Source organism: Nanorana parkeri, unplaced genomic scaffold, assembly GCF_000935625.1.
Source record: "Nanorana parkeri isolate BGI_ZX_2015 unplaced genomic scaffold, ASM93562v1 scaffold1106, whole genome shotgun sequence".
NCBI classification, from domain to species: Eukaryota; Metazoa; Chordata; class Amphibia; order Anura; family Dicroglossidae; genus Nanorana; species Nanorana parkeri.
In genome coordinates, this window is record NW_017307374.1 from 80,813 (window position 1) to 92,842 (window position 12,030).

Here is a 12,030-nt window from a genome sequence, read left to right on the forward strand (position 1 = left end):
TTGGAGGGTGTTTGTAGGAATGAATGTCCCTTCAGCCAAAAGATCATTTGTGAGCTCAGGTACTGGTGTTGGATGAGAACTAACTCTCTTTTTTAATTTCAAATCATCCCAAAGGTGTTCAGTAGGGATAATGCCCGGGTTCTTTGTAGACCACTCGAGTTCCACCATTCCAAATTCATCAAACCATGTCTTTATGGAGCTGGCTGTGGCAAGGTACAGTCATGTTAGAACAGAAAAGGACCTTCCCCGAACTGTTGTCACAAGGTTGGAAGTGCACAACTGTCTAAATGTCTTTGTATGATGTAACATTAACAGTATTCTATAAACACAATGCTACAACGTACAAAGACGTTTTAGACAATTGTGCACTTCCAACCTTGTGGCAACAGTTTAAAGAAGGCTCTTTTCTGTTCCAGAATGACCGTGTCCCTGTGCACAAAACATGCTCCATAAAGACATGCGGTTCAATGAGTTTGGAGTGGAGGAGTTCAAGTAGACTTCACAGAAATTTGGAGGGGTGTCTACATACTCTGGCCATATAGGTAGTTGTGATGGTCAGATGCCTACAAAGTTTTAGCTATGACTTAGCATGCTGTAGTATTAACTGTACCTTTAACTGGGAACAACTGAATTTCACATACTTGTGGCCATATGTGTAGATGTGATGGTCAGGTGTTCACGAACGTGACCATATAGAGTATTTACACTTTAATTTATGGGAATGCCAACACTTGTAAGAACCATTTTCATATGCTGCTGTGAACATTAATCAGTCCAACTGATACGTTAGTTGTAAATTACCTTTTATTACCATTTTCCAGTTAATGTTTTTTTAAGTGATGGTTTAAACAAACTTAAAGGGCCAGGCCACCCAAAACTGATGTTTCATCTATAGTAGAACTCCAACGGCTGTATGTAACCATTGCCTATTCATATTTCTCAGGAATTAAGTCATGAGCTTTCTTTCTTGCTCTGTCCCTCTGCAGTGAGGCTTTCTTATACTGATAAAGGAGTTGGGGTGAGACTAGGGACTTTAGCGCAAGGCTCCCAAAATGACAGTTGATGGTTTAACCCGACTGAGTCAATGCACCACTAAAATATCACTTTTGGGTGGTCTAGCTTTTTATATTCAGGCCATGTGACTTTTGTTATTTCATATAGCTTATACTGTATATTACTTTGACAGGGTAAGCACTGGCCAGATAACGCACTCGCTATATTGTTTTCTTTTTCATTGATGTATTTGTGTAACATGAATCAAGCTGTTATGTGACCGTGGGTATTTAATGAAATGGTTTTATTTGTCATAATATTTGTGTATGTATTTATTTATATAGATTTTATATAATATATACATTTATATGTACATACCTAGTTGATCACATGATTAAGAGTGCAATGGCTGTTAGTTGGTCACATAGTTACATGCATACATGGTGGAATGGCTTGGTAAATGCAAAATGGCAGCTGTAGAGATACAAGGTGGCTCCATCGTTATGGGAAGAGATTCTTGAAGGTCTTACGTGTCAGTAGTTTACTAGTCACTCGGGTCACAATTTCCCCGACTGTCCATTTGGAGCCTTCAAAGAGAGAGAGAGAGAGAGAGAGAGAGAGAGAGATTAGGCAATGGATACAATGGACTAATCATTTGTTGTACTTAATTTGGTTTGTTTCTAAAAGAGTCACTTTGCCCATTTAGAGCACAGAGGGAAAGCTGTGTTCATAGTCCAAATCAGTGGAGCAGTTAACAACCATGGCTCACTCCATAGAGACATTGGGATGAGTGTAGCCACCTTAAGACAGGAAGTGTATTTTTGCCCTAATCACCAGGTGAAAATAAAGGAAAGAAAGCCTAAGAAACTAATGCAGCCATCACATCTAAGGACTGGTAGGCTGCAATATATTACATTTTTGTTTTTGGGTTTAATACCCGGTGCTTCCATATCTGGGAAAGTATGTGACCTCCTCCCGGAATGCAGTGCTCAAAGCCAATCTTCAGGTGTGAACATTGTTATGTGAGAAAGTGAAGGGAGACAGAGCTCTAATATGAAGGTTACACAGGGTTTGAATTCCTGTTACCAATGAAGTTATGGAGCAGCGGGTGAGTGTAAAGACTTGCCACCCGGCTTTCCGATTAGCAGGGAAGCCGTCCCTATGCTTCTCGTCACTATGTGATGAGAGAGCATGTAGCCGGCTTTCTGGCCAATCTGGAAGCCCGGGGCCGTGTAGTGACGCGGCGCCCGGCTTCCTGATTGGCCTGGGAAGCCAGCTCCATGCTCCCTCTTCATGAGGTGACAAGGGAGCATGAAGCCGGCTTCCCAGCCAATCAGGAAGCCATGCGCCGCGTCATTACACGGCACCCGGCTTTCTGATTGGCCAGCTTCCCGACCAATCAGGAAGCCGGGCAGCGTGTAATGACGTGCTGCAAGGCTTCCTGATACAGGAATTATCTGGCTAGGCATTGGAGCATTTGGGCGAGTACTCGGTATCTGTGTCGGTATCGGTGAATCCCTAATGGCAATATTTTTATGACCCCTTTCACACCAGTGCGACAGAGTTTCAGCAAATTTCCCACACCTTTTATGCGTGTTTCAGCGTAAGAACGGTTTAAGGCGTGTTTTCAGTTCGTTTTCTGTTGTCCAATGAAAAGCAGTCTCGGCTGCAAAAGCGAGAAAAAGCGCAAAAACAAGCTGATCAGCGCTTTTCAATTGAAGTCTATGGAGCTGATAAGCTCCACAAAAAAAGCTCAAGGACTATTTTAAACAACGGGCGTATTTTTATGTGAGATTCAGCGCGTTTGTGTGAACGGCCCCCATAGGAATACACAGGATTTGGATTTGCATGTGTTCATCGCAGACAAAAATAAGCGACGAAACACCCTGGTGTGAACGGGGCCTTAAATGTGGTTTTATGTTGCAGATTAGACAAACGGTTTATTTATTTATTTGCTACAAAGCAACATTTCTGTTTTTCCTTTCAGTGTTGTCACCATAGGAAAGGATGTGTGTTAGGACTACATAACACCTACCCTCTCCTCTTTTTCATAACAATGTAACTGATAGTACTGCAGCACAGACAGAGACCAATAGAAGTTTTCAGCTCTCTAGATTTTTGGCAGGATAAAAAAATTTTTTTTGCACCTATTGAACAGATATAACAAGACACTTTCATTGATATAGGTAAAAGACTAAAGGGGAGCAAATTGTTCATTGTTAGGGTTTACCTACACTTTATATGTATACTGTATGTAGATATCTATCTATAGATATCTATAGACTGTTTTGAGAGATCTGCTGTGTCCATATTGCACTCTTTCATCTTGGCTGCATTACCTGTTTAATGCCGTTCTCCTTTTTTCGATTTCTTTACGGGCTGTTTACACCCACGGAAGGCTCCCGTGTCTCGCAGCTGTTGCCCACGGTATTGAGACGGGCTGGCACAAGTGGCATCTGGGCGGGTGCGGCTACCGTCAATCCACCTACATAAGAAGAGACATAGTTAGGACTGGTCTGTGGCATGTTACGGGAGATATTCTGCTCTGTAGCGTTTTCTTTGATGTACCTTCTCAGGGCTGCCAGCTGGCAGGAGCAGTGCCAAGGGTTGTTTGCTAGTGTCAGGTTCTGCAGGGAGGAGAATGGGGCATTGGCAGGAAGCTGGCTTAACTTATTTCCTTCAATGTTCAGACTCTTCAAGGCTGTGACTCCAACAAAAGCTTTTTCTGAAAACTAAAGCGAAAAATGTGAAGGTTTGGCCGCTGCAGGAGGAACAAACACTCCACCTCTTCCCTGCTCATTACACACGTCTACATCCCCATCTCCAGAATCCTCACCCACGCTGTGTGCTCCCCACATTTTTTAGCTGTTAAAGGAATGCCATTGGAAATTTCCATCTGTGATCCTACTGAGATGCTTTGACTAAAGTCTGCCAAGCTTAGTAAAGAAAATTGAGCTCTTTCTTAGGCTGGCCATACACCATTAGCCTGTGGGCTAAACCAAGAAACTCAAACAAATTCCTCCATCCATGCTAAAAAGCTTAGATGGACAAATCTCCTGCCGTGTCAGAATAGAAGAAGAGTGCCTGCAGCTTGTTGGCTGCACTCACCGTTCGGCCGAAAAGTTTCAGCCCAGCTCCTTTGTCGAAAATCAATTCAGTAATCGACTTTTGTTGCGCTAGGACCCAACTTTGGTCCACCCACACGAGAAATTTGACCACATTTGTGAATCAGACAAAATTCTAACCGTGTGTGGTCAGCTTTAGCCTCTGAACCTTAGACTGCTCATAGACATCAGAGGAACTTTGTCCAATCCAGCTACTAGTAGAGGGAGAGAAAGATGGTTTATCTGAAATGGATTTTTCCAGAAGTTAAAGCAGTCCTGTGCTTTACCCATGCAGGGCAAAGCAACAGCTTGGCTTTTAGGCCCATCAGCACATACTCACCTTCCTTCCCTCCCTCAATGCTCTGTTCAGGTGATTGGCCAAGGACGGAGAGCCATCGGTAAGCTCTTACTGGAAATCCAACTTCAGCTTTTGGTGGCCACACCGATATCAATGCGACTAACTATTTTTTGTACTTACTAAAAAATTTCTTAGCCCAAAAAATGAAAACTAATGCAGTCATCACATATAAGGACTGGTAGGCTGCAGAGTACTACAGCTTTTGTTCTTAGGTTTAGTTATAGTTTAGGTGTGTGTTACTAGGGAGGGGGGCAATAAGATGCACCTTCACTTTTAATACAGTAGTTTTTTAAATCTTCATTGCGTATCCTTGACCCACTCTGCATAGTCGTTGCAAAAAAGAGTCCCAGCCTTGTCCAGTCCAGACTGCATGGCTCATTCATTCTTATGGCTTTGGCTGAACTCTTCTGGATAGATCGTGGCCACCATGAGTATAAACCTGCTGTAGGAATCAGTTGGCTGTGTTGGACTTGACCAGGACTGTTTTCTGCAAAGGCTGTGCAGTGCCAGGCTGGACCGTACACTGAAGATCTTGGGAGCTGGCTGAAGGTAAGCATTTAGGTAGATGGCTGCCACTCAGGGGGAATATTTCAAGGACAACTTCACCAAAAGTGAAATTGTCCTTTAAACAAGGCACCAGGGTGCCTGTTTGGTGCATAAAGGTGCACCAGAAAATATGCCATTGAGCATATTTATGCAAGAATCATCCTACAGAGTGACCACGCAACAAGCAGATCTTTGAATTGCCTTTCATATCCATAGGTACCTCAGTGATCCACACTTAAGAAGGCTACACATGTCACATGATTGTACACTCTTCTTTAGAATTACCAAAATCTGTGTCAGCCTTTCTCAAACTTTTTACCCCAGTGGAACCCTTGAAATAATTTTCAGGCCCTGGGGAACCCCTGATAAAACCATGCCCCTTTTATTGGTGCCCCTTACGTTGGTGGCCAGTGAGAAGAACACTCCCCTTAAAATGTTGGTCAGAATGCCACTCTTAGAGACCGCTAAAATTATCATTGGTGTTATGCAGCTAGCACTGCCAAGTAGCATTGGCCCTGGAAGGCACCATCAAATGGCAGATTAATCAAACAGTGCTCAAGGAACCTCCTCTGGAGGAACCCAATGTTTCTACAGAACCCTGGCTGAGTATGGCAATGTGTGCATCATCTCTGTTAGTGGTGTGGCCTTAATAAGTAAACCCAATGGTATTGAATATTACAATTAATAAAACTTTACCTTATAATAGTGGTCAGTTTAATGTAGTCATTCTAGGCGGCTCTTGATTGGTTGTTCAGATGGGTATTTAAACAACAATGGCTTTTCTAAGGCTGCCGAGATACATCTGTGACTGCTGAAAGCCACATATGTGTCACTAGCCATTAATTAGAGATCACTGATCTAAAATAGGGTTCATTTGTGATGCCATCACCTGTAACTTTTCATGAGGCATCCTAAAGTGAAGGTATACTCTAAACATTGTATGATCAAAAGAAACAAAGTGCTAAAGGTAGCTGTATGAGCAAAAGAATATGCTATAATTGATTCTGGCGAGGTCAGTATGGAAGCTAATATATAAGTATAAAACAGGACTAGCTTCATAAACAAGTATAGATAAAACCAGTCTAACCAAAATACAAAAATCAATTAGAACCACTAAAATTCATTCCGATACAATAAATAAACGAACAATGTTTAAAACGTCAAAATCAGTGTCCAATGCTTAAAAAATCCAAGTGAAAGGTGGTTTCCATGTGCAAATAAAAATGTGCAAAAATAGCAGTGTACTTGAGATTGATCCAAACTGTCCCTCTCGGGTAACAGGTGAACGGTAAGTTCCGTGTGCAAATGTACAAATGTGCAAAAACAGCAATGTGCTTCGAATTGTTCCGAACTGTCCCTCTCGGGTGGGTACTCACCAGAGTGAAGTTGGTAGAAAACTTTTAGTGAGTGGTGCCGGGATTAGGTTTTAGCACAGACGTATTCCCCGCGGGTCTCAGCAGCTGAAGCAGTTGATTTTCTCCTCTAAGCCGTTTGGCTATATCTCCCAGATGAGGAGTCCGTTTTTTTTGGAACAGATTTATTTGTTTACATACTCTAAACATTGCCCCTTTAAAGTGTATGTATTGCCAGTTTCTTTTTGGACAAAGTGGAAGGGTTACAAACTCCGATAGGATTTCATTGCTGCCTCTAACCCCCATTGAGAAGATTCACCCTCTCTTTTGGTCACCCAAACAAAGGGAATCCAACATTTTAGAGTTGCCACCAGAACAGGAGGTGAGAAGGTTTCCAAACAGGGACACCTGTTCCAGTGGTAGTTGTCTAATAGGGGTATTTTCCTTACTTTGCAGAAATTTCCCCTCACTTTCTGTGGTGTCTCTGAGACAGGAGGTAAAGGGAAATCTCTCCATTGGGACACAAACAGCGGGGCCATAACTCTTCCACTCAAATGGGTTGGGACTTGTTCTTTTCTCCCAGTATACTTGAGTTTTTCATCCTGACAGTGCTAATCAGATGACTTAATGCCATAGCACTAATCATGTGACCTCGTTCAAAGGGGTTGAGGGTGGATGTGGGTGCATGTACAGGCAGAGCAGATCAATTCATCAATTGTTACCCTCTCTGGTGGATATCATAAGACCCATGATCTACCATTTTGTTCATGTGGCTGCTATGAGCTGGGAAAAATGCATTAAAATTCCTGAGCTCGTATGTTATTGTAGTAAGCGAATAACTCAAGCAGATCTTTCAAAAACCATGTCGGTTGTTTTTGGAAATTATACCAGCAAAAATAACTTTCCTACTAAAATTGGCTTGACGTTTATGTCAGCTCACATCCAAACTTGACTACTGATAATGCAATTGTCACTTGAGCTGGACAGATCGGGAATTATTCACTCTTATTGGCCTATTGTCAAGCAGCGCTTGGATTGGTCCCATTACAGGATATCGTGTGTGTATGTACAGCCTTTTGTGTGATTTTACAATAAACCCTTCGTTCCCATTTTGGAAAGTTGAGAGGTGAGCCGTCATAACTTAGCAAACTTTGAGTTTTCCTGACCTATATCAGAGTGTCTCTGTTTGCTAATCAGTCATGTCGCCTTCTTTGCTATTTTTAAAGTAGAGAGCACAGGTGCCCCTCCCGCGAGCCCTCCGAGCCCCAGACAGGGACTGCATTGTGAGGAGCAGAGCAGACCCATGCTTGTGAGACATCATGTCAATAAACAGACTGTTCTTGAAGGGGGAAAAATTGGCTGCTCTTTTCCTATCCTGGAGGAAGGAGAAACAGCAGTTTGAAGGCTGGAAATTAACTCTTTCATTGTTAATCTCTCACACAAATAAAGAAACAAGTCAGAATTTAGTAGCTAATGACAGATTTTGGCCTTTTTGATGAAGTTGCAAGATTTTAGTATTATAACATTTGTACATACTGAAGACCTTGGACAGTCTAAAGCCAAAAAAGCGTCACCACAAAGTGACATCACTGTTTAGTAGAGTATGTTGGAGGCAGTAAGTCCTATCTGTCCATTCACGTTCTAATTTCCACATGGTGACAAAAAGTTCCCTAGAGAGAAAAAAGTAGGTCAAAACTCATATCTTTTTGATATCTGCATGGAGGAAGAATTTCTTTGGACACATATTAAGCCTCCAATAAGTATAGCTCCTTCACGCTTTCAAATGATATACATTATCTAGAATTTTTTTTTTCTATCACTCAATGAATTCTCAGCAAAACCACAATTAAATAAGCTGTTGATGCTGAAAGTACTGTATATCTGAAGCCAAATTTTTGTTATTATATAGAGTCGGGTTTAGTTAAAATCGCTGCCAGTTTTCTGTGCCATCTGTGTCTCGTTGCGTAGATTTCCCTCTACTTCCTGTATTATAGACACAGGGGTAGGTAAGAGGAAAACTTTACAAAGTGAGGGACATGCCATCTCACCCCACTGGAAAATGTACCCTCTAGTCCTGTTTTGGTTGCCACTCGAAATGTTGGAGTTTCCCTACTCACTTTCAGCCCCAAGGTGGTCACCAGGACATATAGAGAGACTGTATCTACATAATGGACATATAGATAGCAATTATAGCCTGCTAGGAGTCTAATTCTCTAAACACTCTAAACCAGGGGTAGCAAACCTCCAGCCCTCCAGCTGTGGTGGAACTACAAATCCCATGAGGCATTGCAAGATTCTCACAGCCACATACATGACTCCCGAAGAGAGATGCATCATGGGATTTGTCGTTTCACCACAGCTGGAGGGCCGGAGGTTTGCTACCCCTGCTCTAAACAAAACTATAAAATATAAATTCTCTCTATGGGGAGCTCTGTGATTACCCCCCAAAGAAGCAATAAGCAGTTTTCTCCAAATACCTCTTTGAGCTGCAATGGGGGTCGCATCTTTGGCTAAACCAACCTTGCATGATGGCTGCACCCCTTGCTGTGCCATCACTGGTTGGGATGTAAAAGCAGTTTTTATATGTCTACATTTTCTTTAAGCTGTTTTTCTGATATCAGAAGCTCACATTTTCCCTGGTTAGTATCAACAGCTTATTTTATTTATGTGGTTTTGCTAATGTTTGGCGGTTCATTAGTTTATGTCGTTTTGTGTTGACCCCTTACCTTCTCAATACCCATTTGTTCCATGGAGAGGGATTCCATGTATCGGCCAAATGACTGGAAGGCATAATCAGGGATGAGTTTGATGGGGTTTCGGGAGATCTTAAAATCTTCCACCACCCTCAGCTTGCTGATGGCAGCCTGTGGATAGGTGCTCAGCTGGTTTCCGTCTAGGTGGAAGATGGCCAGATTTTCCACATCATCCAAGGACCCTGGCTGCAGCGTAGTGAGCTCATTTTGCGACAGGTAGAGCCAGCGCAAATCCTTGGCGCCGGTGAAGGTCCCGGCTTTCAGCTCGCGCACCTTGTTGTTGCTAAGCTGGAAGATGAACAGGTTGGCGAGCGGCGACAACAGCCCCTTGGGAATGTCAATAATCTTGTTGTGGTCCATGTAGAGATAAGTGAGCTCGGGCAACTCATCAAAGGCACCCGTGCCAATCACGCTAATGTCATTGTTAGACAGGTAGAGATACACCAACCTCTTAAGACCTCGGAAAGCTCCAGTAGCTACTTCTCGGATCCCGCAGTACTGCATGTGCAGGGACACCAGACCTTTCATCTCCTTGAAGGAGTTGGGAGCCAACACGGGGAAGGAATTCTTTTGCAGGTTAAGCAGGCGAGTTTGCTCTGACACTTTGGGAATCTTAGCCAACCCTGCGCTGTAGCAGATAACGTGCTGCAGTTCTCCCCCATGACAGTGACAGTTAGCGGGGCATGCCTTGAGGCTGTGGCACGCAACATCTAGGACGGCAAGCAGGAGAAGAATGCGGAGGTGTTCCATAGCGTGCACGCAGCACTGGCAGTGTGAGCGAGACCTCCACACACAGACCTATTTATATCATATTAAATTTAAAAAAATGCAGACCGCAGCCAAGCGCTGATGGAAGAGGCAGATTTTGGGAGGTGAGTGTGAATTTAACCCACTGCAAGCAGCAGGAAGGGAACACATTGAAGAGAAAGCAGGCTGTAGGAAGTTAAAGCTTTGCAGGAAAATTGTTTAAGTATTTTAACATTACAGAAGAAACACACCCTGAGCCATTAGCTTTGCTGATCTATTAGAACACTTTAAGATTCCCTGAACTATCCACAGCGCAATGATTTAGTCCTATTTCCTGCAGCTGAATACAGAAATATTTCCTACTTTCTAGGAAGTTATGAATATGCATTTTATTCAGGGGTATTAGTCTGAAATTTACAGAGACAGCATAGGCGGCCTGGGGACCCAACTTTGCTCTGCTGCAGTTACGCAAAATCCTAGGTCAGCGCCCTCCCCCAGCCTATGATTGGCTAGTGAGAGAGCATCAGCAGTTAACCCCTCTGCTCACACTGCTCTCTGTACACCTGATTGGCTCCTAGTGCTGCCCTCTCTTGCTCATTCTTAGTTCTGCTGTACAGGAGATTAAAGAGATTGTAGTATTGGAAAAATAAGAGGGCCATAGTGATTGGTTAAGTCCAGTATGGGTTTTTTTTTTTTAATATGCAAGGGTGTCCCTAGACTTTTTACCGCCTGAGGCAGGGGGTGCTGGATGGTGCGTACAATCAGTTGGGAGGGGTACTCGTGCTGGTGGAGAGTGACACTGCTAAGAGCCGGATGGGGACATGTGTAAAGGTTCTGCATCTCCCCGTCCAGCTCTTAGCAGCCTTCGATGCTCTGGCCAGCGTCTCGCCCAGCTCCTGGCACCCAGTGACGTCACTGATTGCCAAGAGCTTGGCGGGATGCTGGCAAGAGCATCCTAGGTTGCTAAGAGCTGGGAAGTTTGACAGGGAGATTTGTATGGCTCTTCACATCTTCCTACCCCGCTCATAGCAACCTAGGGTGCTTTGGCCAGGAAGGGGGTGGCAGGAACACTTCAAACATTGTGCAGCACAGCGGCAATGCCGCTCTGCCTTTTTTTTTCTTCTTTTCACCTGGTGTTTCTACCAGTAACTCGCTTCCTATCCTAGGATGAAAACAATCACTGACTGTCCTAAATCTGTGGATGAGCAGCATAGTCAATGGAAGAAAGTGGTTTCGAATTTCAGAGCACCCCCATCCTCATCTCCATAACAAGAAAAGGGGAGTTGTAGTCCATGGAGGCGAACTGGGCAGGGCTGACACTACAGACAGATATAAGAATGGTCACCAGATTTCTGGAAGGATCAACATCTCTCATTCTCTCTCTCTGTCTCTCATGCTCTCACTCCCTCTCGCTTTCTCTCTTTCATTCTCTCTCATTCTCCCTCTCTTTCATTCTCTCTTGCGCAATCGCTCTAATTCTCCTCTCTTTCATTCTCTTGTGCGCAATCTCTCTCTTTCATTCTCTCTCTCACCCTCTTGCGATCTCTCTCTCTCTCTCATGCTTTCTCTCTCTCTTTCATTCTCTCTCTCTCACCTTCTCTCGCGATCTCTCTTTCTAATTCTGCTAGGGAATTGACTCTTCTGGAGTAGTCAATGTCCAGAGGCGCATTGCAAGTGAACAAAAAAATCACTTATCGAAAATAAAAATGCTGCAAGTAAACATTAAATATACTTGATTTTTCTGTGCTTTTACCCTAAATGAGAACTATGGGGTTAAGTCTTTTCCCCATAGTTCTCCTTAGGGTAACGGGAGGACACAAACTAGCGTCCTCCCGTCACCCTAGGCTCAGTATACAGCTCGCTGTAGCTCGCTGTATACTGAGACGCCGCAGTATACCGTGAGCAGCTGCTCGCTGTATACTGAGACGCCGCAGCTGAAGCAGATCCCGACAATTGTGCCGGGATTCGCCCAGCTGTGTGACTGACAGCTGGCTCTGCCTATCTAGAGGCAGAGCCAGCTGTACCTGCCCCCTCCCCCCTCTGTTCTGCCACTCAACGCTGGCGGATCGGAGCGTGGAGGGGGGAATCCAGCATGCAAGGGCGTATCTGCCGCGAGGCAAACAAGGCGTTTGCCTGGAGCGGCAGATTCGCTTAGGGCGGCGATGCTTCCTTGCCCT

At 44.0% G+C, this 12,030-nt stretch overlaps 2 protein-coding genes across 2 annotated transcripts in view; one reads left to right on the forward strand and one right to left on the reverse strand.

The window, feature by feature from the left end:
• The window catches only part of ACSF2 (acyl-CoA synthetase family member 2), a 48,088-nt gene that overhangs the window by 26,597 nt on the left and 9,461 nt on the right, over positions 1–12,030 (forward strand). The window lies entirely within an intron of this gene.
• CHAD (chondroadherin) lies at positions 1,220–9,998 on the reverse strand. Its single transcript, XM_018567874.1, has 4 exons — positions 9,080–9,998; positions 3,562–3,725; positions 3,333–3,478; positions 1,220–1,580 (listed from the first exon to the last, which is right to left on the reverse strand). Exons 1-3 carry the CDS (start codon positions 9,854–9,856, stop codon positions 3,337–3,339), a joined length of 1,083 nt encoding a protein of 360 aa, XP_018423376.1. The 5' UTR covers positions 9,857–9,998; the 3' UTR covers positions 1,220–1,580; positions 3,333–3,336.